This window comes from Ips typographus, linkage group LG9 (genome assembly GCF_016097725.1).
Source record: "Ips typographus isolate SLU linkage group LG9, UJ_Ityp_2.0, whole genome shotgun sequence".
Taxonomy (NCBI): Eukaryota; Metazoa; Arthropoda; class Insecta; order Coleoptera; family Curculionidae; genus Ips; species Ips typographus.
The window spans coordinates 4,394,582-4,419,072 of NC_138430.1; the positions used below are offsets into that span (position 1 = coordinate 4,394,582).

Below are 24,491 nucleotides of genomic sequence, written 5' to 3' on the forward strand. Positions count from 1 at the left end.
GAATAAAATACTATTACTAGACAAAAAATGCATTATATTAAGTACACACAATAAGTCTTACTAATAAAACCAGGTACAAAAAAGCTGTAAAAAAATAAATGCCATGTCTATGTACAATTGTTAATCAAAAGTCTTAAAATCCTGTAAAATCCGTATAGGCAGTACTAAACGTGTTTTATAGCTTTATGAGTGGAATTTTGACAGTTATGACATCTGGCTGTCCGTTACAACTCCGTCTTTTGTTCTAAACCTGGAAACTGTCAAATTCAATCCCATAGAAGTACAAAACAACGAAACGTACTTGAAAAGTAACAAAATCAGTGAGACTTTGGTTGAATGCATTTTATACCTTCATTGGTGCATTTTTGGCATTTATAACATTTGGCTTGTGTGTAATTTTAGTGTATTTTTGAATATGACAATAGACAAAATCCCTGCAAAACCACAAAACAAATCCACTAAAATCAATATAAGCATCAGAAGTACTAAACGTATTTTATAGCTTTATGAGAAGAATTTTGACAGTTATGACACTTGACCGTCAGTTACAGTTTTGTCCTAAACCCGGAAATTCTCAAATACCATCTCATAAAGGTACAAAACAACGAAAAATCATTGAAAAGTAACGAAATCAGTTTGACTTTGCTCGAAAGCATTTATACCTTCATCAAAAAATAATTATAAGAAAACTTTATTTAAGAAAATAATTTTTTGAAAATTACTTTTAAAATATGTTTTTGAATGGTTTACAGCTAAATATGATATGCTGAGAGTTTTTTGTACATCCCTGTACAAATGGAAAGTAGAATTTGTTTAATGTCAAGTGAAAAAATCTCAGAAAATCTCAAATACAAATTTGGTTAAATAAAAAATTACCAGTCTCAAAAACTAAAATTTGGCAGTCTACTTTCTATTAATGACTACTCTAATCTCTACTAAAAAAAGGATTATAAATGATTTTGTTGATCTTTTTCTTAATTAGACAATAAAATGTACTAAAAATAAGAAAACGTTATAAATAAAAGTGTTTACACACTACACTCTGTATAATTGAATTATTTTTGCAAGTATCTAGAGTTTCTCCACTTATAATTTAATACAGGGTGAGTCTACAGAACGAGCAAAATAATATTTTACACCTTACAGGTCGTGCCAATTAAAGTAAATACAGAAGAACAGGTAAATGGTTTTCTAAAAATATATCATTAAAAATTTAATACATTAAAAGTTCCTTATATACAAAGCAGTACTTTTATGAATAAAGAATTTTTGATCTGCAGTAAACCTAAAAGAATATTTTTTCCTGTATAATAACATAAAAACTATTTAGATTATAACTAAATGCTAACAGTCTTTTATGTTCGCGCTAAAATTATCTTACACCCACAACAATAATTCCTCCACTACAAATTAAAAAAAACATGGCAACAAAAGAAGGTGATAAAGTGTTGATTTACGTACAGGATGAAATTTAACACCCTGTAGTTGAATGGAATGATTTTAATATTCTAAAACTGTGATTTTGAACTGGAAAGTTGTAGTAGTAGTGGCAAGAGTTCTGTTATTATTATCGTTTTATAAAGTGACAAGTACTTTTTTGGTCGATCATTTATTGACTTATGGGAAACTCTTTTACCATTCCGTTGATAAATCCATTACTAAAATTGAACAGTCATATGAAAACCAGCATACTATTAGTGAAATTTAATACCTGTTGGAATTCCTAGTAATCATGGGAATAGACTCAACCATGCTAATAGTTGTTGGGTCGTCACGTTTTACCGCAATATCACAAATACTGAAATTATGGTTATATTAACCTCCACCACAATATTTTTCAATAAAAAAATGCATGTAGTAGTCTTACTCAATTTCTTTTTCTTCTGGAGATTGCGGAGGTTGTCGGCAACAAATCCACAACTTAGATTTTACCCTAAAAATGTTTAATTTGTCTTTGTCCTTGTCAATTTAAAACCAAACATACTTTGTATTGTTCCGATCTATATCAGGAGTAACCCCAGATACTGCTGAAAATCCTCTGCACGAAGTGTAAGTACTGCGTCTCAGTGATGATCTTAAGTAGTAATTATTTTTAATGGCTGATTGGACCTAAAGAAATATATCTAATAAGTATCAGGTTAAAAACTATAATATTTAAAGTGAAAATATACTTACTTCTCCATTTAGGAAGCAATAAAGTACTGCTACAAACAATCCTTGGAATGTATTTAGGAAATACACCGAGTAGGACCACAATGCGAATTTCCAGGCATTTTTGTACCGATAATCCATCAGAAATGGCATATGAGGTATACCCATTAGGGGCAGCAAAAATATGGCTGCTCTTACCGCTTTTCTGAAAAAGTAATTAGTTGTCACTGTTGCCAAATGCTAAACATTCAGTTTGTTCTATTTTAATTACTTACTTCACTTGCTCTATTTCACTCGATTGTGTCTCTCTTAACTTGACCACTAATACTCGTATTATGTTTAGCAAAAACATCAGATTGATCTGAAATTTTAAAGTAATGTTTATTGCTAATAATTATTTTCATTATGAATGAAAGACATTGACTGAGTTTCAATCAAATCCCCACTTGAAGAGTGCAATATTAGTGGTGAAACTTTTCTGATACTAACATGCTTCAAAGTTTTATACTTACTATTATGAGGGCAGAACGCGGACCCTCCATGATCCAATAATAGGGAAGGAAGTAGTAATACTCCCATAAACTGCAATTTCAAAGTATGTAAGGGTAAAGTTTCAAGTAGGAGTCAGTCAAATTTTTTATTTTTTCCTAGTTCAAATTGCTAAACACAGAAATTAAAAATCTACTTACGTTTTAACATTAGCTATAATCATCACAATTAACCAAACAGCAGTCACTATTGCAGGTAAAATCCATCCACCCCAAATATACATATGAATAAACCGATGTTCTTGGAACACAGTTACAGTTATTACATTATGCAAATATAGGCCTTCTATAAACATCCACGTGAACATGGCTGTTCTAGTGTATTCCATTAGAACTGTGCATATTTCAAACATGTAATACTGTAAAAATTTTAAAAAGTAATTAAATATACCTCAAGTTAAGCACTTACTTTTGAGAGAAACTGGTTGGACTCTTCCAACTCTTGATCTGTATATTTGATTAACCTGAAGATGACTTGAAAGAGTGTGGCAAAAAATAGGTTTTTGTGGATTTTGGTTCGGTTGTTTTTCAGTATTCTGCGAAAAGAAACAATAGTCAAGTTAAAATTAATTTACAGCTTATTACTTAAAAGTACTTCAGTATGGATTAAATTGCTTAAACACCGATTTCAAACTAGAAAAATAATTGTTTCTCAAAATCTATAACTAGGGAAGCCTTTAATTTTCTGTGCAGTAATTACAACTGAATTCCTAAACAACGTTTGTGTAATATAAAGTGGATCGTCTAATAATTACTACTTTTGACGTTTTAAAGGTTGCTATAGAAACACATATTACTAACAGTCCAGAAGTCACATTTTTGTGCTAGTTGCCAATATTACTTCCGGTTTAATGCACTTTTTAAACGGCATTTCAACTCTTTGACAAAATGCTAATTTGACTTTAGATCGTAAACAAAACATGGAATTTTTTCCGGGAAAATTGGAGGCAAATAAGCTTGAAATGAAACTGTTCCAACTACATTTATAGTTTACGCATAATGTTTTAATTACGTAGGATTTCCAAGAAATTTAGCAAAATGAAGTAGAAAATTTTTAACTAATCAAGCAGTTGAAACCTGGAAGATTTTCTAAGAAATTGAGTGTAAATTTGAAAAAAGTGTAATTAACAATTCCATGTCAATTTCAACCAATAAGTAATAACTACTCACAGCTTCTGTGAGTATTATCTTTAAACATGCAAATCAAGGAAAATACTAGTCAAATTATATGGATATATCACAAAATGTATACAGTAATAGTACTCACCTGTATGAAAAAAATATATACAATGACATTATTAATGAAATGGACGATAATGAGAGACCCACCAGTTCTATTAGTCTGGTTATCCGTGTTATCTGAAATTAGATAAAAAATGCCAATTACATTGAAGTTTTATTTATATAATATCTTGTGAATGTCACAAAAATTTGATGTACAAACTCATACTTTTCTCCCTGACTGGTCAATCAAATTTTTTAGTGTTTTTTCCTGTTATTAGATAGGAAATTTAACGAGGATTCCAAAAATGTACTCAAAACACTCATTTTCTCACCACACATGAGTTTTGCAGGCTATTTTATCACTGACTGTCATTTCAAACTGTGGCTTTCTGGCAGTTCAAACTTTGACACCGCTTTTCTCCCTGACTGAACCAAATTCTGTTTTTTTGGTTATTGGATAGGAAGTTTAATAAGGATTTCAAAAACGAGCTTAACATTGCTAATTTTTTCCCTCCAAGTGGGTTTGAGAAGCAATTTTATTCCTGTCATGACTGTCAAATTGTGCTCAAAAGCTGCAAAAAGCAGGGTTTAGAAAAGTTTTATTGAAATGTTAAATTATCCTCCAAAAATCACATGATATCTGTTCCTAATGTGAAAACTGTCAAACTGTGACCGCTGTCATTTACTCACAACTGTCAAAAACTGAAGGGCCGTTTAGACTAATAGTGTGCTATATTCCGCGTTAGCTAGCACTCTCATGACAGTTGACAGCTGTCACACCCTGAAATAAATGCGCTAGTTTACAGGGTGCTTCACACATTTTTAAGACTGACAGATGTTTATACCGATGCGACTTTGACATGTGTCAGGTTAGAGTACAACTGTCAAAAAAGTATGAAACTACAACATACACTTGAAACACAATCCATGTCAATTATGCTTAATACACTTTACAGCTTCATGAATAGGATTTTGATAGATGATGACATGATTTACTCTAATACTGTATGGATGTAACTTTGACGTGTGTCAGATGAGAGCGCAACTGTCAAAATCCGTTCCAAAAAGGTATGAAACTACAGGAAACACATTATATTACTTACGGTTCCACATTCATTGGACTCAAATGATTGGCACATTTCGATTAGTTGCAGTACTTTTGGCAATATACACGCCTCGTAGTGTGTGTAATTTGCTTCCTCACCGCTTGGAGATACTTTGATTTCCCACGTGCCATTAAGTGTGCAATATTTGAATGCGTGTCCTACGAAGAAAAAACACTCATGAGTATTACAATTATTACAAAAGTAATGGGTAAAAATGATTAGTTGAATTAAAAAAATCAATTGATGTGAATTTAAGTCAAAAGATTCAAATATAGTTTTCTTTAAATTGTTAGAAAATTCACGTCCCCTATCACTTTACAGGTTATAGAGTTTAACTTATGTTTTTGATAATTTCAATTTTTTTGATGATTTTTGAAAATGATATAGAAGAATTACAATTATTTGACTTTTTCAAAGAAGAGACTTACCATTTTCTAATCTACCTTTTACGGGTGGACATGGCATAGAAGCATTCTGTCCAGCTGGAGTGGTCGGCCAGCAAATATAAGGATCGCATATGCTGAGACATTCTGCAAAACAAATTTTACAAGTTTGAGTGAAATTAATGATAGATGTGAATTACTGTAACCATAGTTAAACTGTATATAAAATTGTATACTATCCACCTATAAGTAGAGAAAACAAAAACAAATCTAATAGAATAGTTACGAATTTCCTAATCGTATTACTTACTCGACGTTTTTATTAGGTAGGGTTTGTATCCTGATTAGTTACTGACAAACATTGGCTTGCAAAGGTCAGCTACAAATTAACTGTTTTTCTTAGGAGAAACAGTATACAACCAATAATAAACATTTCTGCTTGTTATTGAGTGGGTGAGCATCCAATAATTGAAATACGGAAAAATTTGCAATAACATCAAACATTCTTTTTTTCAAGCAATTCTGCAAAGCCAAATTCACATTTTTATAGTAGCAAAGTCTAGACTTTTGTGTAACATAAAAGGAAACATCCCATATTCGTTATGTTTGTATGATTTTTACCTGAATTAATCACATTACAAAACACCTTTTGTCAGCTTTATTGTCATTAATGTCAGCTTGATTAAAATTATAAGTAACGCAAAAATTTTAGTCATTTTCAAAATTATAACGTAATAAAATGTCCCCGAGGAAAGTAAATGCTACGGCCCGAAGGAATGCTACACGAAAAGTGGCTTTAGTAGTGTTTTCCACTTTGAGACAAATCGGAAAATCCAAAGGTGTTACACTGAAGAAAATCTACCAGTACATCAAAGATCAATATCCAGATTCATCCTCTAACATGATTCGACTCAGTAACACTATACAGAAAGCTTTAGCTTTCGGTGCTGTAAATAAAAAAGCAGGAAACAGGTTGGTTATACTTTTTAAATTCGATTTTTCAATAAAAAGAAAGTAGTAGAAAAGTATAAAACGTTTATAGATATGTTCTTGGGAAATCAATAAAGTCACTAACATATACGAAATCGTATGGAGGTGTCACGGCAGCAAGAAGAGGAAGAAATCGTAGAAGAAGTGCTAGAAGCAGAGGAAGATCCCGTCGAGCTCGTTCAAGAAGACGTCGTTAAATTTAAATTTTTGCATGCTGTTCTTTTAATTTGTCATTAAAATGTGCTCTTTGAGAATAATATGCTATCTTCATTAATACCTGGAAATGGTTAATTACTTTAAGAATATTATTTACGTCATTATCTAGTTTCTTGCCACGATTTTCAAAATATGTCTTATTAACTGCTACACAAAATTAGATAGTAAAATTAAAAAAGACCGGCTTTGTTCTTTTTTGATTCATGACTCCCTTACATTACAAAGAAGAATAGGGCGTTTGAAGACTTACCTACATAATTGAATTTTTCATAATTGTTTACGCTTAAAGAAAAAATCCTTGATAACAAAATGAAGAAAATATAAGAGGATTACCTGAAGTCGTCAATACGCTTTTGAAACAGCTTTTTAAACTTTTCTTTTCTCTAAGTACAATTTCATTGTAGTTAGTTTGGTATAATGTATTAAAATATGTAGGTAAATTGCTCCAATATCAAAGTGAAATTTCCCTTTCATGTTGTAATAACAACAGAACTGCTATTAATTAATTCAGTAGTTCTTATGTTAGCACAACAAAGAGGAGAATGTTGAGGTTAGGTTAAAAATTTGAATTGTAACGTGGTTAAATCATGCAAAGTTCACAAAACAATCGATTATTATTTCTCAAGTGTGATAGTTTAATAATTTAAATTAATTAAAATTAAAATAATTTAAAATAAATAACTTACCTGTTCCGTTGGTTGCAGCCAGCATTATCTGTAAATTGAAATAGGATTTAATTATTTTGCTTAATAAAAGGCACTTTGTTACTACTACTACATAACATCTCCAATATAAACCAAACTGTACTTTAAAAATTTAATAATAATGGCCTCAGTGCATTTATAGTGTGCACTTTGTCCAACTTAACAAAGTGTTACCACTAATTGGTAAACTTTATAGAAATCACAAATTTTAGAAACTTTCAGTTTGTTAGATTTAGTAGTCTTGAACACTTTTAAAGCTTTTATACTAGAAACTTTCTTTTATAATCCTTCGATATGCAAGTTTTCAATTTAGTTTCCGACAGTTTGGATAATCCCTACTATATTCGAAATCAGCACAGTTTGCACACTTTAGTGAAGATTGTTAAAAAATCAAAAATAACCTTACTTTTAGGCATTAACAGAAAAATTTAAGGTCATTGCATGGTACGGTTGGTTGGTACAATTACAGTGAAAAGATAAATTACTCATTTTTGAAGCTTAAAAATACATCAAATTTTTGCTGAAACATTGTTTGATGTTGAAGAGTCAAGTCATAATAATTCTAGTTTAAAAATATAAAACTTCCGAAGTTCTTTCATTAAAAGTTGTAAAGCGCATTATTCAAACTTGTAAAATTTTGCTATAACAGCTATTGTTCTAGCTAACTTTTAAATAAATTATTATATTAGTTTATCAATTTCTTAGACAATAATTTTGGCTATTTTGGACTTTTACAGGCTTAATCAGAACGCAGAACTATAAAAATTACAGTTGAGACCACAACTACAGTTTTCTGACAATAACTTTAGTTGTATAGCTTCATGGGCAATATTTTCACAGTTGTCATGAAGGAAAATATTCAAAAAGTGATTCAGGGTTACCCTGCAACTGTCATTTATGTCAAATCTTGCCCAACCAGAAGGTAGAAGTATAAAATAACAGTCTAGAACAGAACTATAATTTCCTGGCAAAATCAAACTTTTCCACTGAGAAGAATCAAAATAAGTTATTTTAAAACAGTGTGACATGGTGAAAACTCGACTGTTCCAATGTTATAAATCTTGAACAAAACAATATACAGAATAACACAAATTGAAAAAAAAACATTATACGGTACTTAAGTAATACTAACATTTTACTGCTCAATAATTTGTGTGACTTAATAAAACACAAAAGAAAACTACATTAATATGGGTAACCCTTGCATCTTTCTAATAAAAACATTGTTTTACTATACCTAGTCTAGTTAGAATCCATTTAAAATTTCAAATTTATCCATCACGTTGCTTTTTGAAAAAATAATTTCAAAAGTCATGTTAGAATTACTTTCAAGCGTATTGTATGATCACTACTGAATTTTATTCCAGTTTGATTTATAAGCAGTAAAAAATGTTAGTATTCTAGTCACGTTATAAAGTGTAACTTTGATAAAGTGGTGAAGGAATAAATTAGTTACGTCAAGTAACAAATAAATATTCAATTTTAAGTTTGAAAGAATTTTTTAAAATCTGTAAAACTGTGATACAGTAACCTGAGATAAAAACAATATTTAGCTTAAATGCTGTTAATTATTTAATTGGCTAGCAGTTCCCAGTTATTAATTGTGTTTTGTTAAAGTCACAATTCTCTGAAACTATTACTTTTAAATCTGGGTCAGAACAAATATTACTCGTGCCTCGTATTTATAAATAGAAGTTTTAATTAATGTAATTTATTTATTATTTTGTGTTTTAAGGAATTATACGGAAAATTCAGGATTAACCTTTGATATTACCAACTAAATTATTCTGACTAATGCAGTAACTAACAAAAAAATCCTCTCTTTTAGGTAAATTTGTGAACTATACCTAGAATTACCAGCTGTTTGAACATAAATAAGAATTTACTACTGACTTAACTATTCTAAGAAAAGTAATAAGGTAAACTAATCAACCAAATTCCTGAAAAGCATACAAAATACATTCTTTTTAAACCAAAAGCACAAAATCTCTTGTCCTGGGTAATTGTGTTTCTCCACCACTGTCTTATTCAAATTCAGATCACAAGAGCTCAATTTGGTTTCCAGACGTGAAATGTACGTTCCATCCTTATCTTTATAGATATTTTATGTGCTTGTATATTTCAATGTAACAGAGTAGTGCGTATCAACTTATTTAAAATGCTTTTTTTCAAGTTATTTTTGTTCAGGGAAAATAATATTCTGGTAATACTGACTCGAAATGTTGGTTGGAAAATGTGTGATCTCTTAGTTATTTAATTTATCATCAGAGATGATAAAAACTTTGATTCTAACCAACTTGATTAAATTGGTTAATTAATTTTATTCGATAAACTTTACAGTCTTTAAAATGTTTAACTTTCTTTAAATACCAACTTAACTTTTGCAGAACATATTCAGTTAAACCAGATAATACTCATTAAGTTGCATATTTGCCCCTTAATTAAAGTGAGCCCAGTGCTTGTAAATAACGAAAAATACCCATAAAACAAAACGACGCTATAAATAATGTATCAAACACTTCAGGAGAGACAAAAATCCAGATTTGGTTCAGATTTCCGGTCAGTGACTTATTAATTAACCCATTAATTGGTTTTTATTGGAACTTTGTCAATATTTCCGAGCAAAAAGTTAGTTAAACCTTAATCCAATTTTCATGGTAATCAAATTCATAGAGAAATAATTGGATTGGAGATTGAAAAAAACGTGAATTGTACCAACTTTCCCGAAAATAGTAATAATAACACCATAACAATATTCTCATCAAGTCTCTCAACATTGTCTGAATGTTTTGAAACTAATTTTACAAGTTTACGAAAGGAATGTTAATATTAAATACTAGGACCACCATATAATACATGAGTGCTGCATACAAGCGATGTTTCAGAATCAAAATTGAAGTAAATCTTTATGAAATTTGGTATTTACTCGTTATCAGATGCTTTATTACTAACAAAACTAGTGGTTACCAAAGGAAACTCAAAGCAGTAGTGTTATTATTCAGTCGTGATTAAGTTGCACTCTAATTAGATGCAGGTAGTTTGTTAGTTGTTATCTGACTCTCGTGCAAATAGAGTATTAGGATGTTTAAGAGACAGGATTACCCTAAGTTTCTCTTAGTAATTTGCAATGCAGTTTCTCAAACCATAGACATAATGCACACACATACTTGCTTGGCCCAATGACTAATGAGTTGCCAAAAATTCGTGTATGTTACCAAATGTGTTTGAGAGACATCAAAATAACTTGCCCTGAAGACAAACAAACAAATTTGTGAAACGTCCACTAAACTATCTAACTTCCAAAACCTAGAAACAACAGAAATTAAAAAAGTCTGTTTAATTTTATAAATTATAGTTAAACTGCTGAATACCAAAATATGCGGAATCTTTAAAAAAATTTAAATTTAGCTTACAATGTCCTGTTCGGTATTTGATTATATTTTAAATGTAAATAAATCCGAGCGTAATGTCTTACAAACGACTAGTTGTGTAAGTTTAAGATAAATTGTTAAAAATTATACGTAGTTGTTACATCTTATACCACCTTTTTTTATAATTAGATATGATTCTACCAGTGTTATGTCAAGTGCGATTAATTTAAATAATTTATCATCTGATTTATTTATGTCATAAAAATAAGTTTTGTTGCTTTTAAATTTATGTAACACTACATAAAAGAGGAGGTTAACATTTTAATTCAGTGTCCTTTAATTGGCATTTAATGACATATTATGTAAAATGTCCACTAAATTTGTAAAACGTGCCAGACAAGACGATCAAGCTTATCCATTTTAATTTACAACTGGATTAGTCATTTTTGGTTACCAGGCAATTTAGATTAAGATAGCAAACAAACAGCAATTGCTGTATTGTTTGGTTAAATGAACTTCTTTAAAACAAAGAAAAAGGTCAGTATTTGCGTAAATTGTAGAATTGTTCATAGTTTACATTGTCACACTTTGGAGAATAAAACCGTTGAAAAATACATTAAGACATATATTATTTCCAAAAATACTTCAAAGTTTACGTTACATCTAAAATTCAAAATTCAAACAATTATTCATGATAAAAAATCCTAAGTTAACTTCCGCATTATTGGCTTTTGATTTAATTCGTTAAAATTTTATTTCAATTTAGGCAAGCAAATAAGCTCCGCTTTGAGCAAGAAAGTTTACGAAAATTTATTAGAAAATTAAAAATTAAAAATGCTATTTTTATAAGCTTATTTTAATTTATGGGTATTTCAATTTTAGATTTCACACGTGGCATATTTTTTAGAGAGACTATGGATAAATAAATAATTATTTTAAGTGGTGATGAAAATTATATAAATTAATGTTTTGAAAACTAAAAATGTATGTAAATTACTTAGACTAACAATTTTCTAGTTTTAGTGAGTAGCCTAACTATATCATTTTTTGCCATAGGCGCCAGGACTAATTTGTACACTATTCCCTTTTAGTCAATTTCATTGAATCCAAACTTATCCCATTTCAGTCAGGTAATTAGAATTCTTAGTTAAAAACTGGTTAAGGTGACTACAAAAAGCATAATGTCAATAAATCTAAAGAAATTATCAAAAATACCCTTTCTAAAAAAAATTAAAAAGCCAACTTAACATTTTCCATTTTGTTAGGGATATCTCAATATTGAAGCAAACCACTAAAAATATGTAACAAAAAACTGTAAAATCTTCTATAGAAAATTAGTTTTTACGTGAAAAAAGCAAAATTTGTAACTAAAATACTGGCGAAACAAGTAAAACTTCTGAAGATGATACTTTAGAATACATCAACTTAGCTAAAATTAACATGACAGATATAAAGGTAGTTTGAATCACTTAAAGCATGATTATAAAATGTTTTAAAAAAGACACACTAGAGTAATCTGTCAAAATTCCTTAAGAAACCAAGAAAAGTCTAGGAAATATTATACCTTCTAGAATTAACTAATTTGGTTTCATTTTGACGAAGAATAATTTAGTGCAAACCAAAAGGGTCTTTAGTCTCTTCCACTTTAGATGTCAATGGCATTTTGACTCCTAACGTGGAATTGAGTTCAGGCGACTTAGGAAAGTTTTAGACTCTTCTAATTTAGAAGTCAATGGTATTTTGAAGATCTCAAGAAGTCGCTGCTACTAGAAAATCAAGCCAATTATTTGTAAATATTCGAAATAAGTAATTTTTAACTTAAAATGAGGTTTATCATTAGTTTGACAGATAAGTACAATGCACGTCTAGTAGCAGCGAAATAACAAAGTTATGTAAACTTGGCAATGGCGCTCATTGCTGCCAACACAACAACCCTTCAACCAAATCGATTTCCATACTCATATGACGTCATCCTAATTTAGTTTGATATTTCGTATAAATTCTAAAAAAAATCCAATTTTTGTAATACGTAACGACACAAATCAAAAACTTTATCCGTGAAACTTCCAAACGATATTTACACTAGTTGATCATAAAACTGTTATATGTTTTGACAGCTACTCATTTATATTACCTCATAATTCGGTTATCGCTGTAGGTAATAAGAGATCGCACTAATGAGAAATTATGTGATTAGCCAATAAAACACTTTCCAGCCAGTGTGAACTTCGTAGTATCGAATGCAGGTGCGTTCAAATATCTATTGAAAGATTGATTGATTTTTTATTTATAGGTTTAGTATTTTTGGGCAATGATGGCAAATATGATATTCATTAACTTTAACTATAAAAGTATTTTGGCCGGTCGTTATATTTTTTATTGCGTTATTTTATAAATTGAAACTGCTTGTAAAATTTGAATACCACACAATTTACTTTATTGGCATAAAAATTAAACAGAACGTAAAAAAATATGTAAAGTGAGTGTAAACGCAATTTATAGTGGCAAAACTGTTTTTTTTAATTCGTATTTGTTTTTTACATTTTAGAAATGAACTATTTGTTATATTATGGTAGATCCTGTAAAACAAGCAGGTTTCTTTTATTTCAAATGCATTTTTTCACTTGGTTTATTAATTTTTACCATAAATTCCCTCCTAGTTATGCTGCTACAATAAACAAAAAACGAAATGAAAATATATCTTCTACACACGTCTGATTTATTTTAATTGACGAATGTATACTTCACAGTTATCAATCGAAATTTATGTGACTGCATTAAAATTAAATGAAATCCCAAAATAGATTTTACAGTTCAGAATGTAAATATTTATATAAACTAACCCGAATGCGTAGAGTGTTACAAATATATTTACAAATTTATTGTTACCTCGTTTTATTAACTAGCAATTATTAAGCTGTAACTTTTAATTAAGCATAATACCAACAAGTAGTTTTGTTTGTGCTTTCACTATATTGAAAATGTTTAATTCAATTTTATCATTATCATCACCACACCACACTTAACACAAGTAATTTGTATCCTAGTGGTTTAATGGGTAAAGTGCGAATTGAGAAACTATAATAAATCTATCAGAGAGAAATTTAGATTCAGCAGTAAATAACGAAAAGATTGATTTACTAAAGAAAAATTCTAAAATTAGCCTGTACTGTATAGGATATAAACCAGGTTTAGACAGAATGCAGTATATACTTGACAGATAATTTCAGAAAGTACTACAAGAGGGATGCAATATCAAAATTGAAAAAAGTTTTGCGTGTTATCAACCTAATCACAAAATCAAATTTTAAATTTAATTAAGCTGTGATTTAATCCAAAACGGAAGGAAAAAGCTGCCGAGTGGTAAATATTTACATTGGCCCGGATATATCGCCTAGTTTGACTGTTTCAGAAACTCAAATCGATATTCAGATTAAGAGAACTTTTCGTACTTTTAGAAGTTTTAGGTGTACCTAGTGCTCAATTTCATACCAAACTTTGACATACATTTGCTTGCAACAATTAAGGTTATCGGACATGTGTATAGTCCTTGGTGATTAGGTTTTAATCGAGTTTTCTACTAACTTTGAAGAATTTTAATTAAATTTGAGAGCGACAACAACTAAATTGAATATGTCGACTACAATTCAGTTAACTTTGTTTTGTTTTTCAATTTCTGTAAAAGTTCTTTAGTGAGAGGCAAATTTAATGTCTGATGTAGCTAAACCAATTGGTTTTCACTAATTATAATCTCTGTTCAGTGACTTTTACGTTCCAAGAATTGATTTAAATTACCAGAAACCTCTAGAACCATTTTGAAAATGCCAGAGACATCTAAATATTACTTAGAACTTTCTGAAAAGTTCCAGAGCTTTACACAACTGTCTTTAACTCTCTCAGAACAGTTTTAAATGGTCAGAGGCCTCTAGGACAATTTTGAATATGCCAAAGACCTCTAGAACCCTCTGCAACTGTCTTAAACTTTCCCAGAACTGATTTAAATTGCCAGAGGCCTCTAGGACCAGTTTGAGAGCTCTATAGACCTCTAAATGCTATTGAGAACATTCTAAAAAGTACCAGAGGCCTCTACAAGTGTCTTAAACCTTTCCAAAACTGTTTAAAATTGGTAGAGCCCTCTAGGACCATTTTGAAAGCTCTATAGACCTCTAAATGCTATTGAGAACCTTCTAAAAAGTGCCAAAAGCTTCTACAAGTGTTTTAAACCTTTCCAGAGCTGTTTTAAAATGTCAGAGACCTCTCCGACTATTTTGAATGTACCAAAGACCTTTAAATGCTACTAAGAACTTTCTGAAAAGATCCAGAGCCCTGTACAAGTGTCTTAAACTTTTCCAGAACGGTTTTGAATTGCCAGATTTCTCTAGGACTATTTGAAAAGTTCCATATACCTCTAAATGCTATTAAGAACCTTCTAAAAACTGCCAGAGACCTCTACAAGTGTGTTAAACCTTCCCAGAGTCGTTTTAAACCCTCAGGGTACTCTATAACCGTTGAATGTGCCAAAGACCTCTAACTACTACAGAGAACTTTTAAGCTTTTCCCAGGACTGTTTTAAATTGCCAGAGGCCTCTAGAACCGTCTTAAAAGTTAACATAAACGCCAATAAAGAAACATTTTTCGACTCGCAATTTTACTCGTGAGATATGAATAAATTTAGGCGCCATGTTACTTGAATCATAATTAACCGGTATTGGACTGTCTAAATTTGAAACATGCTATAGCAGTTATTATAACTAAAAACGCCACGTGCACGCAAAAGCACATAAAATTATGATTATCTTTTTCACTTGAATTAAACCTAATTGTGAACACCTACATTTTATTAGATACACTAAACGAAAGGTCAATACCATAAAACTTAGTGACTGAATTTTATCAACTTGATAGTTATTTTAACGCTTACTGCTGCTCCCGCTCAGAATACTTTATACAAGGTTATCATTCAAAAATGACTAATTACCTTTGCACATAAAAGCTTTCTCTTAATTGGTTACCTGTTAGCTCTCAATTATGAATGATTGATTCCCTTGATCCTGTGGGTAAACAGCTGGGATATAATTTGCTTTGGATCGGTTTCCTTGAACCATTTACATGCTTGAAATCAAACTGAAAAATGGTCTGGCTATAAAAAGTACACGTGTTTAAAACCCTTTAATCTCTAAGTAAAAAAGTAAAGTGTTTTCTTTTTGGTGGTATTTTAATTTCTTTACTACCTCAATAAAGATATGTGTTAATTAATTTAAGCAAGTATGTTTTGCCAAAAGCCTGTTACTTTCTGGCAATTATGTTACAACAGGTAGGTTGAAAAATAGCCCAATTTTATGTGTTACTTGGTTTTAATTTACGATCCAGTTAACCATTATACTACATAGTTTAATGGTAATGGTGTTCATGAGATCTCAGAAATATGAACGGTGAATTTAGATTCTTTGGAGGTGTAAAGGATATTACATGTATGAATAAGACATGCTTTTTTCCTACTTGTGTGTTTTCCTTACTCATTTTATTTTTTCAAAAATATATATTTGAATCAAAAAATTAATAATTACTGCATATGTATTTGTCATTAGCAAAAAATATAAACCAGCAACATTACTGTATATTTAACCTTTTTTCAAGAACTCTTTATAAATTAGCCAGTTTCTACAATGTTGCCAAGCTGACATTTTATCGTTCATATTACTAAAACTGATTAACCCAAGACCAAACTCGTCAATATTTCTAAGTAACATTTTTCCAATTTATAAAGAAATTTCTGCAACGTTGTCAGGTTGACATTTTTTCAAAAGTTAGTTACACTACACTCTTGTCAAACTGACATTTTACCTTGCACCTTACTAAAACCGATTAGCCAAGGACCAAATGTCTCATGTTGCTAAATTGCTAATTTTTAAATTTTATAAATACATTTTCTACTGATTAACCAATAATCAAATTTTTAAATGTTGCCAAATTAATAATTTTGTTTATAAATTATCTACTCTTTTTACAATGCTGCCAAACTGGCATTTTAACGAGCATATTACTGAATTTTATGAAATAGAATTGGACTAGTTTCAAATTTATATTCAATTTGCTATAAGTTGCCTTGAACCAATAGAAGCTCGGAGGGCATTAAAGGATGGCAAACTTCAGGAATTCAGGCTGCCACTGCAAAAAGACACTGAAATTCGATTTTCCTTCTTGATTACACAGTTTTCGGTAAATAACTTTGACTGTTATGATCCATTTTGAATAGTATATCATATAATTTCATCTTTATAAAAAAAAAACATACATTAATGCATTATAATTTCAAAATAATGTGCGTAAAAACAAAACATCATCATAATGCTTATATTAAAAGCAAACAATGTGTCATAAAGTGTCTTAATATTATTAAGTAGATTTTCGCATTTTAGCAGCGAGAGATTTCAGATATACATTTTTTCTGGGTTAATTAATCGTTTATTATTAACCAACTTACAGCCGGAAGCCTTTATTATCCCAATGTGAAGATTAAATCTCGAAAAGCATTGCAGCTAAGACGGAAAGTTAATTAAGGGTTTTAGTTTTGCTGCTATTGTTTAATTAATTAACTGGCTCTTTAAAACTCTGTTAAAATAACACCATTTTTCACTAGAGTATGCTTGAAAAAGCTTTTAAAATTTTTTGCTTAAAACGTAATTTTAGTTGTTTTTTTCACTATTAGGTTTGGTTACTGTATTTGAACAGCCTTAATATTAATTACTTATTAAGAAAACTCAAAAACTGAGTATGTTTTGTAAAAGTATAGTAATATAAGTGGAAGTGGATAATCTTTACATTATATGAAAAAATTTGTCATTATTGGGGATTAGTTTTTTGGCCTTAAAATAGAAAAAACGTAAAGAACAAAGATTCATTCACAATAAACCACAATATTCCTTGTACCAAAACATAAATTTGTAATTTTAGTAATACTGATGGCTTTCAATTTATGTGGTAATAAAACTGTTTTGTAAATAGAAAAGTTTATCTTAAATGCACTTGTTGCGTTTATGAAATTGAGTAAATATTTTCTAAAATTCGCATTACTTCAAAGTGATGCAAATAATTTATTTCACAAAACTTGAGTCGTAAACCCTAGTAAAATTAAATGTTTAAAATTTACACATTACAACTATAAAAGCTCTCACTTTTCATGTATAGTTTTGTAAACTATGAAGTATGTGCTTGAGGGACATTTGGTCATAAATTCAACGATATAAAGTGCAGCAAACGTTAAAATCAACTTAGTTTACTATTTACATCCCTCTCACATCTCAAATATAAATAATAATTACTATGTTGAAATTAAAGGGGACATGTACTGAAATTTGAAGAGATTTATGAAGCTTTCTATTAATTACACTAAAAACTACCTTATTTATGTAAATTTTGTTTGTACTAATAAATTATGTGTTAATTTGTTGATTTCTAAATTAATAACGATGACAAAAAGAGACTTTTTCCTGAATAAACAGGAATTTCAATCTTACTAGGTATTTTTAAAACTTTGCATAACTCTGTCCATTTACTGCTATTAAAAATAGTTTAATTTTGGAATTTATGGGTTTGGTGGGCTGATTACTTGCTCATCAGATGAGCTGCAATTATCACACTCTAATTACCTGACCAATTCTGAGAACTCGATATTCCTGCATTGGATATTATCGATGCTGCTCTATCAAGCATTCTCTTTAGATTAATATTAATTGGTAAAAGGAATTAATTTGGTTAAAAGTACAATAATCAAAAAAATGTAGCTATACAAATTTACTTTAATTTTCTAAACAATTAGCCAAAATGCTACTTTACCAATTTGCAAAGTGCATATTTTGTAAACGAATAATCAAAACGTTCGTATATTTATCAAATTATTATCGATGTATACGAAACTGACTAACGAACGGTAGCTTATCTAAAGCGAGAACTAAAAGATTAGTTGATTTATTAACGTGTTTTGCTAAAATTCAAATCCAGAGAATATTATGAAAAATTTGCCTTGTTTCAAACATTCTTTGAAGTCAATTCAATGATTCAAACAAAATGATTACAGATGGTTAAGATGGGAATATTGAAAACTGACTTTTACTACTAATTCTGATTCAAGCTTTCAGCTAAGTTTGCATCGGGAATCTAATTGTGAAGAGTGGAAATCGAACAAAGTAAAATATGGAAAGTCGGTTAAATGGAATATACAGAACAACTTCAACTATTGATTCCGCAAATAGTCGCTGCATTGGGAGCATCAGATAAAAGTATGCTTATTTAGAATTTTTAGTACCTTATTCACCTTCAGCTAATTGAAAGTAATCAAGTTTTTCGCATGTTTAGTTAAAAGTAGAACATTATTTGGATTTATGTAGGTACATATTTCCAAAGTATATTCATGGAAAACCGCTGAAAAGAAGTTTCTGAAATCACACTTACAGAAAGATTAAATCAATATTTTGTACAGGGTGGCCAATTGATATGCTGTAGTATCTGGAAAACTATCCATCATCTGCAACCTTCTACGACGAGTTTCCCAAATACAGTTCATGCATTCTTAGTTGACCACCCTATGTATAGAAAATAGATTTGCAATTATACCATCGAATATCACCTAAGATCATAATCTATTTACGACTTTCAATTTCAAAACGTATTGGATACACTTTTGGACGTTTCTCAGCGACATTTTCAGCTGACTCAAGAAAAATAAAATAACGAATACTAGACGAACGGAAAATCACTTTTCTCCGAAATGAAGTGGAAGTATTGGAAAAGCGTGAAAATGAAAAATATTTAATAAAACGCGGTTTTTCAGGAATCAAGGCCAAAATGAATGTTAAACTGTTAATTCAAGCAATATGTGCTTTACCTACGTTTGTCAGATGATTTAAGTTGGATTTTTAGACTTACTATTGCAAAATGTATGTATAATGTGTTATTTTTGTTATTTGGATACTCTGTATATGTTGTAGGTTAGCACGAGATGAAAGAACAGTTTTTGGCTTTTTTACAAATTACAAAAATTGTAATGCAATTTTCAAAAAAAAGTTAGAATGACTTACTGCTTTCCCTGTGGACTAGGTTTACACCTACTTAGAACCGGATAAACGCGGTCACAACTCACAAAGGGTTAGTTTCTATTTCAACTGTTTTTTGAACAACCTGTATATGTTTATTCGTGTTGCGAGTAGCACGAGGAAAAGCAAAGACAAACATTTTGAGCTTTTTACAGTCACTGAAATCACACAAATAGCGTAGATACAAAATTGTAATGCAATTTCCAAAAAAAAAGTAAAAAAAAGTTACCGGAATTTTGCAAGAAACCAAAAATGTTTATAATGACTTTCTGCATCCAGTGGACTAGGTTTACAACCACTTACTATCAGGTAAACGCGGTCACAACTCTCAAAGCGTCAGTTTCTAATTATACCGCTTTTTGAACACCCTGTATATGAGAATCGTGATGCGATTAGTGCTACAGTCGCTGAAATGACAACAATGGAGAAGATACGGAATTTCCAAAGTTTTGGAAGGTTGAAAATTAAAATTACTACCAAAATATTCCCAAAAAGGATGGTTGATCAGTCCCCAGAGTGAATAACAATGTAAATAAAATTGCAGTAAACTTTTAAAGTAAATAGATTATGAAAGAATAGGCTATAGATTATGAAAGAATATATACATTTGAAGCTTCTTTAAAAAAATCCGCTTTTAGTGATTGTAGCAGCTAAAGAAATAACAAAGAATTTATGAATAACGGACTTTTAAAAAGCTCTAAGCAAAGCCTGATTTTGTACGAAAAATTTTAATTTTCCATAGAGTTGTTGAATTAACTTGTCAATCATATTTCGCAATAATTGATACGATTAAAGAAAAACTTACCAAACTGTTAGTGACAATATGGAGTAGACATAACTTCAAAGCCCACCAAATATAAATCAATCCGCGATCAAAACAAGCCGGAATTCTGGATGGGATATTGCAGGCAAACTTTCCAAACACACTGGCACGAAATCGACTGGCGCGCTTGTTTTTGAACTTCGCGAAAGGAGCAAGAAACTTCGGAGTTTCCCAAGGCTGTCCAATGACATCGGAGTTTCCTTTCCAATAAGGTTTTCGAATTACCTGAGAATGCAACAGAGGGTTGTTTTTATTTAGGAATTCAAAGAGTATATGTTCTATTGCAGAATAAGGTGTGAAAATCTCCCAAACTATGTAGGTAATTGGTGGAGTTAGGTTCAGAGTAGTTTCAGCTGTCCAAATGTGTGAAAATGTTCGAAAAAAATGTACATAATTCAGAAAAATAACGATTTGCATGGTCATTGTATGAAACAGAAAACTGAATATACTAATGCTACTGCTATAAACAAAATCAAATCATATTTACCTGTTTAGTATCAAGTATAAAAAATTAATTTTCTCAAGGAGTTATCATTACATTACTATCTACATCCTTATCCTAATCCGGTAGGAATTCGGTAATGGCTTAGTTTCAAAGTCCTTGCCGAATATAACTATTTGATTATTACATGTACACTTGAACTAGATTTAAAAAACTGATCGACTGTGAATATTAATTGTGTAAAACAGACACGTTTGTGTACAATCTTATTGCATTACAAAACTCACCGTTTACTCACTCCGTCTAACAACACAAATCAACTGAAACCGTTACATCAACAAAAAAAAAAACAAACATTGGAAGAATGTTCACTGTATCAAAAAAATTGCCAATTAATCACCACTGCACTAAACAAACACCACTTTCATCATAGGAACGACGAGAAAGTCACTAACACAATCATAGCGAAATTGATCAAACCTGACAATAACTAATATCTTCAAAATCGGATTAGCTTATCAGATAAGGTTCTATATTTTCACCGACTGTCTTCTTATGTTTTCGTCGGGATAATGATTTATTATTGATACTTTTTTTCCGGTAACTCGACTTTTATCAAAGGAATTATAAATAACTCTAGTGAATTGAGTCAATAACACCAGTTTGATAATGATTTGAATGTAACTTGTCCGCAGCAGTCAATTCTGTTATAATTTGCCAATCAAACAAAATGTACCAATCCTAAGAACATGAAGAGTGTTAATGGTTAAAATTTCTTCAAATTGTCGAAATACCGCAATAAAACAAATAAGAATAATTTAAGAAGGAAGAGTATTCAGGGTATTCATTTTAAGATGCATAATGTTGGTCAAATTGAAGTTACTCCAGAAGCTCACAAAAGGTTTCAAAACAGTCTAAATAAAGCTTCCGTATACTTCTAGAACAGTTTAAAAGTTTCCAATTGCTTCTAAAGCAGTCCAGAACTACTCTCCTGAGATAGTCTAAAAAGATTTCGAAAGCTTCCAAACCACAATAGAATTTCCAATTTAGATCTTCCAAATGCTCTTGCAACAGCGAGAGCTTCCAAAAGCTTTTGAAACAGTCTAAGAGCTTCCAAATGTTCTTAGACTGCTTCAAAAGCTTCTGAAACACTATAGAAACCTCAAAAACTTCGAAAACAGTGTCTAGGACCCTTGGAACAGTCTAAACTTTTCCAAATGCTCTTTAACTAGTCTAGAAGCTTTCAAATAATTTCAAAACAATCTATGCTGTGTTTGTTTAATAAATTTCTTCTTCCTGAAAACGCAAAATGTATACCAAATATATTCAAAAAATAATAAACACACAAAATAACAATTTTATTCAAGTAATTCGAATAAATTTGAAATTTGTAGCTCCTGGAAGTATTATGCATAGTGTAACACAATACGTTATGAATTTATTGATCGCTTCGGTATAAAGCCCTATAGATTTGGAATAACGATATCATTAATAATAATGATTCTTCTGGGAATTTTTGTCAACTGACCCAAATTGAGTCTTCCACAAAAAGTATTAGAATACCGCAGTCATTTTAATGCCTATAGTTATTATTCTGTTGAATAATACATCGATATTAAAACACTTGAATTGTATTTGGCACCTCACTCAAGCAGAATGTTATTGCTACCACAATATAGGGTTTTGTATGGTGGCAACGTGACTATTCTGTCACGTGGCTTAAAATGTGTTCATTGTTATTAACACCTGTGCTTCTACTACTATTTCAAAAAATAGGTTTTACTTATAATCGAGTAAAAATGTTATTAAGACTCACAGGATTTAAAAAACGAACATCCTGAGTTTTCGGTATGCTGACTTTATAATCTTTCATTACAATAGAATGTATAATCAATATTACTCTCTGATGCTAAATTAATACATACCGACAAGGGCATTACTTGTTGATTTTAAAAACTAATAATTGTTCTTTGTTTTACGTAATTAAAGCTTAAACCTTCTATAGAAAACAGTCACGTGTTTCTACTCGTGCATATGAATACTTTCATGGAGTAGCTTACGTAATTAGCAGAATAGCAAAGAGCTGTAGTTACAATTACCAAGTTTCCTTTGCTGAATTTTCATTTGCTACAAGATAAAATCACTATTTTTTCTACTTGTTTTATTTAGTTACACACACAGAGTAGATAGGAACGTAACAACAATATTTACTTACCCCTTTGCGCCATACTGTTTACATCAGTCCTTTCAGGATCCTCTTCACAAAAAAATTGTTAACGCTCAATTGCCAAGGAATATTAAGCAGACATAAAATCAGACAATATAAATTTAAAAAAACTTCATATTATATATTTTTAAATTGGGCTCCTCTGCGGTCTTTTCAGACCTAAAAACGATCTGGATCATTAAAGATAATTTGAATAATATCCAGCTGGCTAAAAACGAATATTCTGGCATCGTCCTTTCTATAACGGCCCTTGAACGCTTTTAAGTATATCCTTACTTTTGCCACTTATTCTTCACCCGAGAATTTAACAAGAGTTTCACGCAATTTTATCGATTTCTTTGTACCTGCTTAGCGAAGTGTTTGAACAAGGAAATGCAGTTCTCATTGAATGCTAAAAACTATATTTTCATACAACATTTTGTATTAGGCCAATTAGACTTTGGTTTATAGTTAACTTACAACCCAAAAAAAGTCCCTATTTTTCACTGTTTTCTAATGAGGAGTAATATGCCTAATTAAGTTTCTCAACGTTTCCACTGAAAGAAACTCCTACGGGCGATTTGAACAATTATTCGGAAGCTAAAAACTCGCAATTGTAGCAGCATTTCACTTCCGGAACCAACACGAATCCGGAAAAATGCAAAAGAGCATTTAATCTACCTACACCAGATGGATAATACATCAGCGCAATTAAAAAAGGTCTTAAAAATTTGGAAACATAGAGTAAACTTGCATGCTCAATGTAACTGAAACATTTACAATATTATGTCAATTAATAAAGTTTTTAAGTCTTGATTTAGAAAAATAAAAAGGTTCCACCAGCAACACAAACCTTCCACCAACAGCTCCTCTATCAGATCATCCACCACTGACGTTCATAATAATAGAAATTCAAGACTCAAAAAAACTTGATTATTATTACTAAGAACCTTACAAAGACATATAAAACCTCTTTAAAAAGCTAATACCCCAAGTATTGTAGTATGAAATATCTAAAAAACAACAAGAAAATTGTGTGCTCGTCTAGCACGAAGTATAGCTAATGAAAATTTCTCTACTACATGAATATTCCTCTTAATTCCTTATTTTTCTCTTGGTTTTCAGTTTTGTATGGACGTCTGAATAACGAACACATAAAGATTTTTAGACCAAACGTTCAACTCAAAAAAGAAATACCTGCATGCCAATAGAATAAGTGTTTTCTGGTTTCTAGC

The 24,491-nt window shown here is 30.4% G+C and overlaps 2 protein-coding genes across 2 annotated transcripts; one reads left to right on the plus strand and one right to left on the minus strand.

Annotated features, from left to right (window-relative positions):
* Positions 1-13: 13 nt before the first annotated feature.
* On the minus strand, positions 14-21,606 carry LOC145733563 (PDF receptor-like). Its single transcript, XM_081986454.1, has 15 exons — positions 21,338-21,606; positions 20,591-20,833; positions 7,305-7,332; positions 5,458-5,559; positions 5,027-5,187; positions 3,967-4,058; positions 3,109-3,235; positions 2,841-3,058; positions 2,664-2,733; positions 2,427-2,512; positions 2,176-2,356; positions 1,985-2,109; positions 1,868-1,933; positions 1,712-1,798; positions 14-1,658 (listed from the first exon to the last, which is right to left on the minus strand). Exons 3-15 carry the CDS (start codon positions 7,327-7,329, stop codon positions 1,610-1,612), a joined length of 1,389 nt encoding a protein of 462 aa, XP_081842580.1. The 5' UTR covers positions 7,330-7,332; positions 20,591-20,833; positions 21,338-21,606; the 3' UTR covers positions 14-1,609.
* Positions 6,074-6,659, plus strand: LOC145733610 (uncharacterized). The gene is made up of 2 exons (XM_081986507.1): positions 6,074-6,384; positions 6,455-6,659. The coding sequence occupies exons 1-2, from the start codon at positions 6,152-6,154 to the stop codon at positions 6,597-6,599; spliced, it is 378 nt and encodes a 125-aa protein (XP_081842633.1). The 5' UTR covers positions 6,074-6,151; the 3' UTR covers positions 6,600-6,659.
* Positions 21,607-24,491: the final 2,885 nt, after the last annotated feature.

Bases quoted from the DNA above. Each gene is read 5' to 3' on its own strand.
- LOC145733610 (XM_081986507.1), top strand. From the start codon at position 6,152: ATGTCCCCGAGGAAAGTAAATGCTACGGCCCGAAGGAATGCTACACGA. The intron at 6,385-6,454 runs GTTGGTTATACT...AAACGTTTATAG, and splicing joins AATAAAAAAGCAGGAAACAG to ATATGTTCTTGGGAAATCAA.
- LOC145733563 (XM_081986454.1), bottom strand. From the start codon at position 7,329: ATGCTGGCTGCAACCAACGGAACAG. The intron at 5,188-5,457 runs GTAAGTCTCTTC...TTTTCTTCGTAG, and splicing joins AAAAGGTAGATTAGAAAATG to GACACGCATTCAAATATTGC. The intron at 3,059-3,108 runs GTAAGTGCTTAA...AAATTTTTACAG, and splicing joins CCAACCAGTTTCTCTCAAAA to TATTACATGTTTGAAATATG.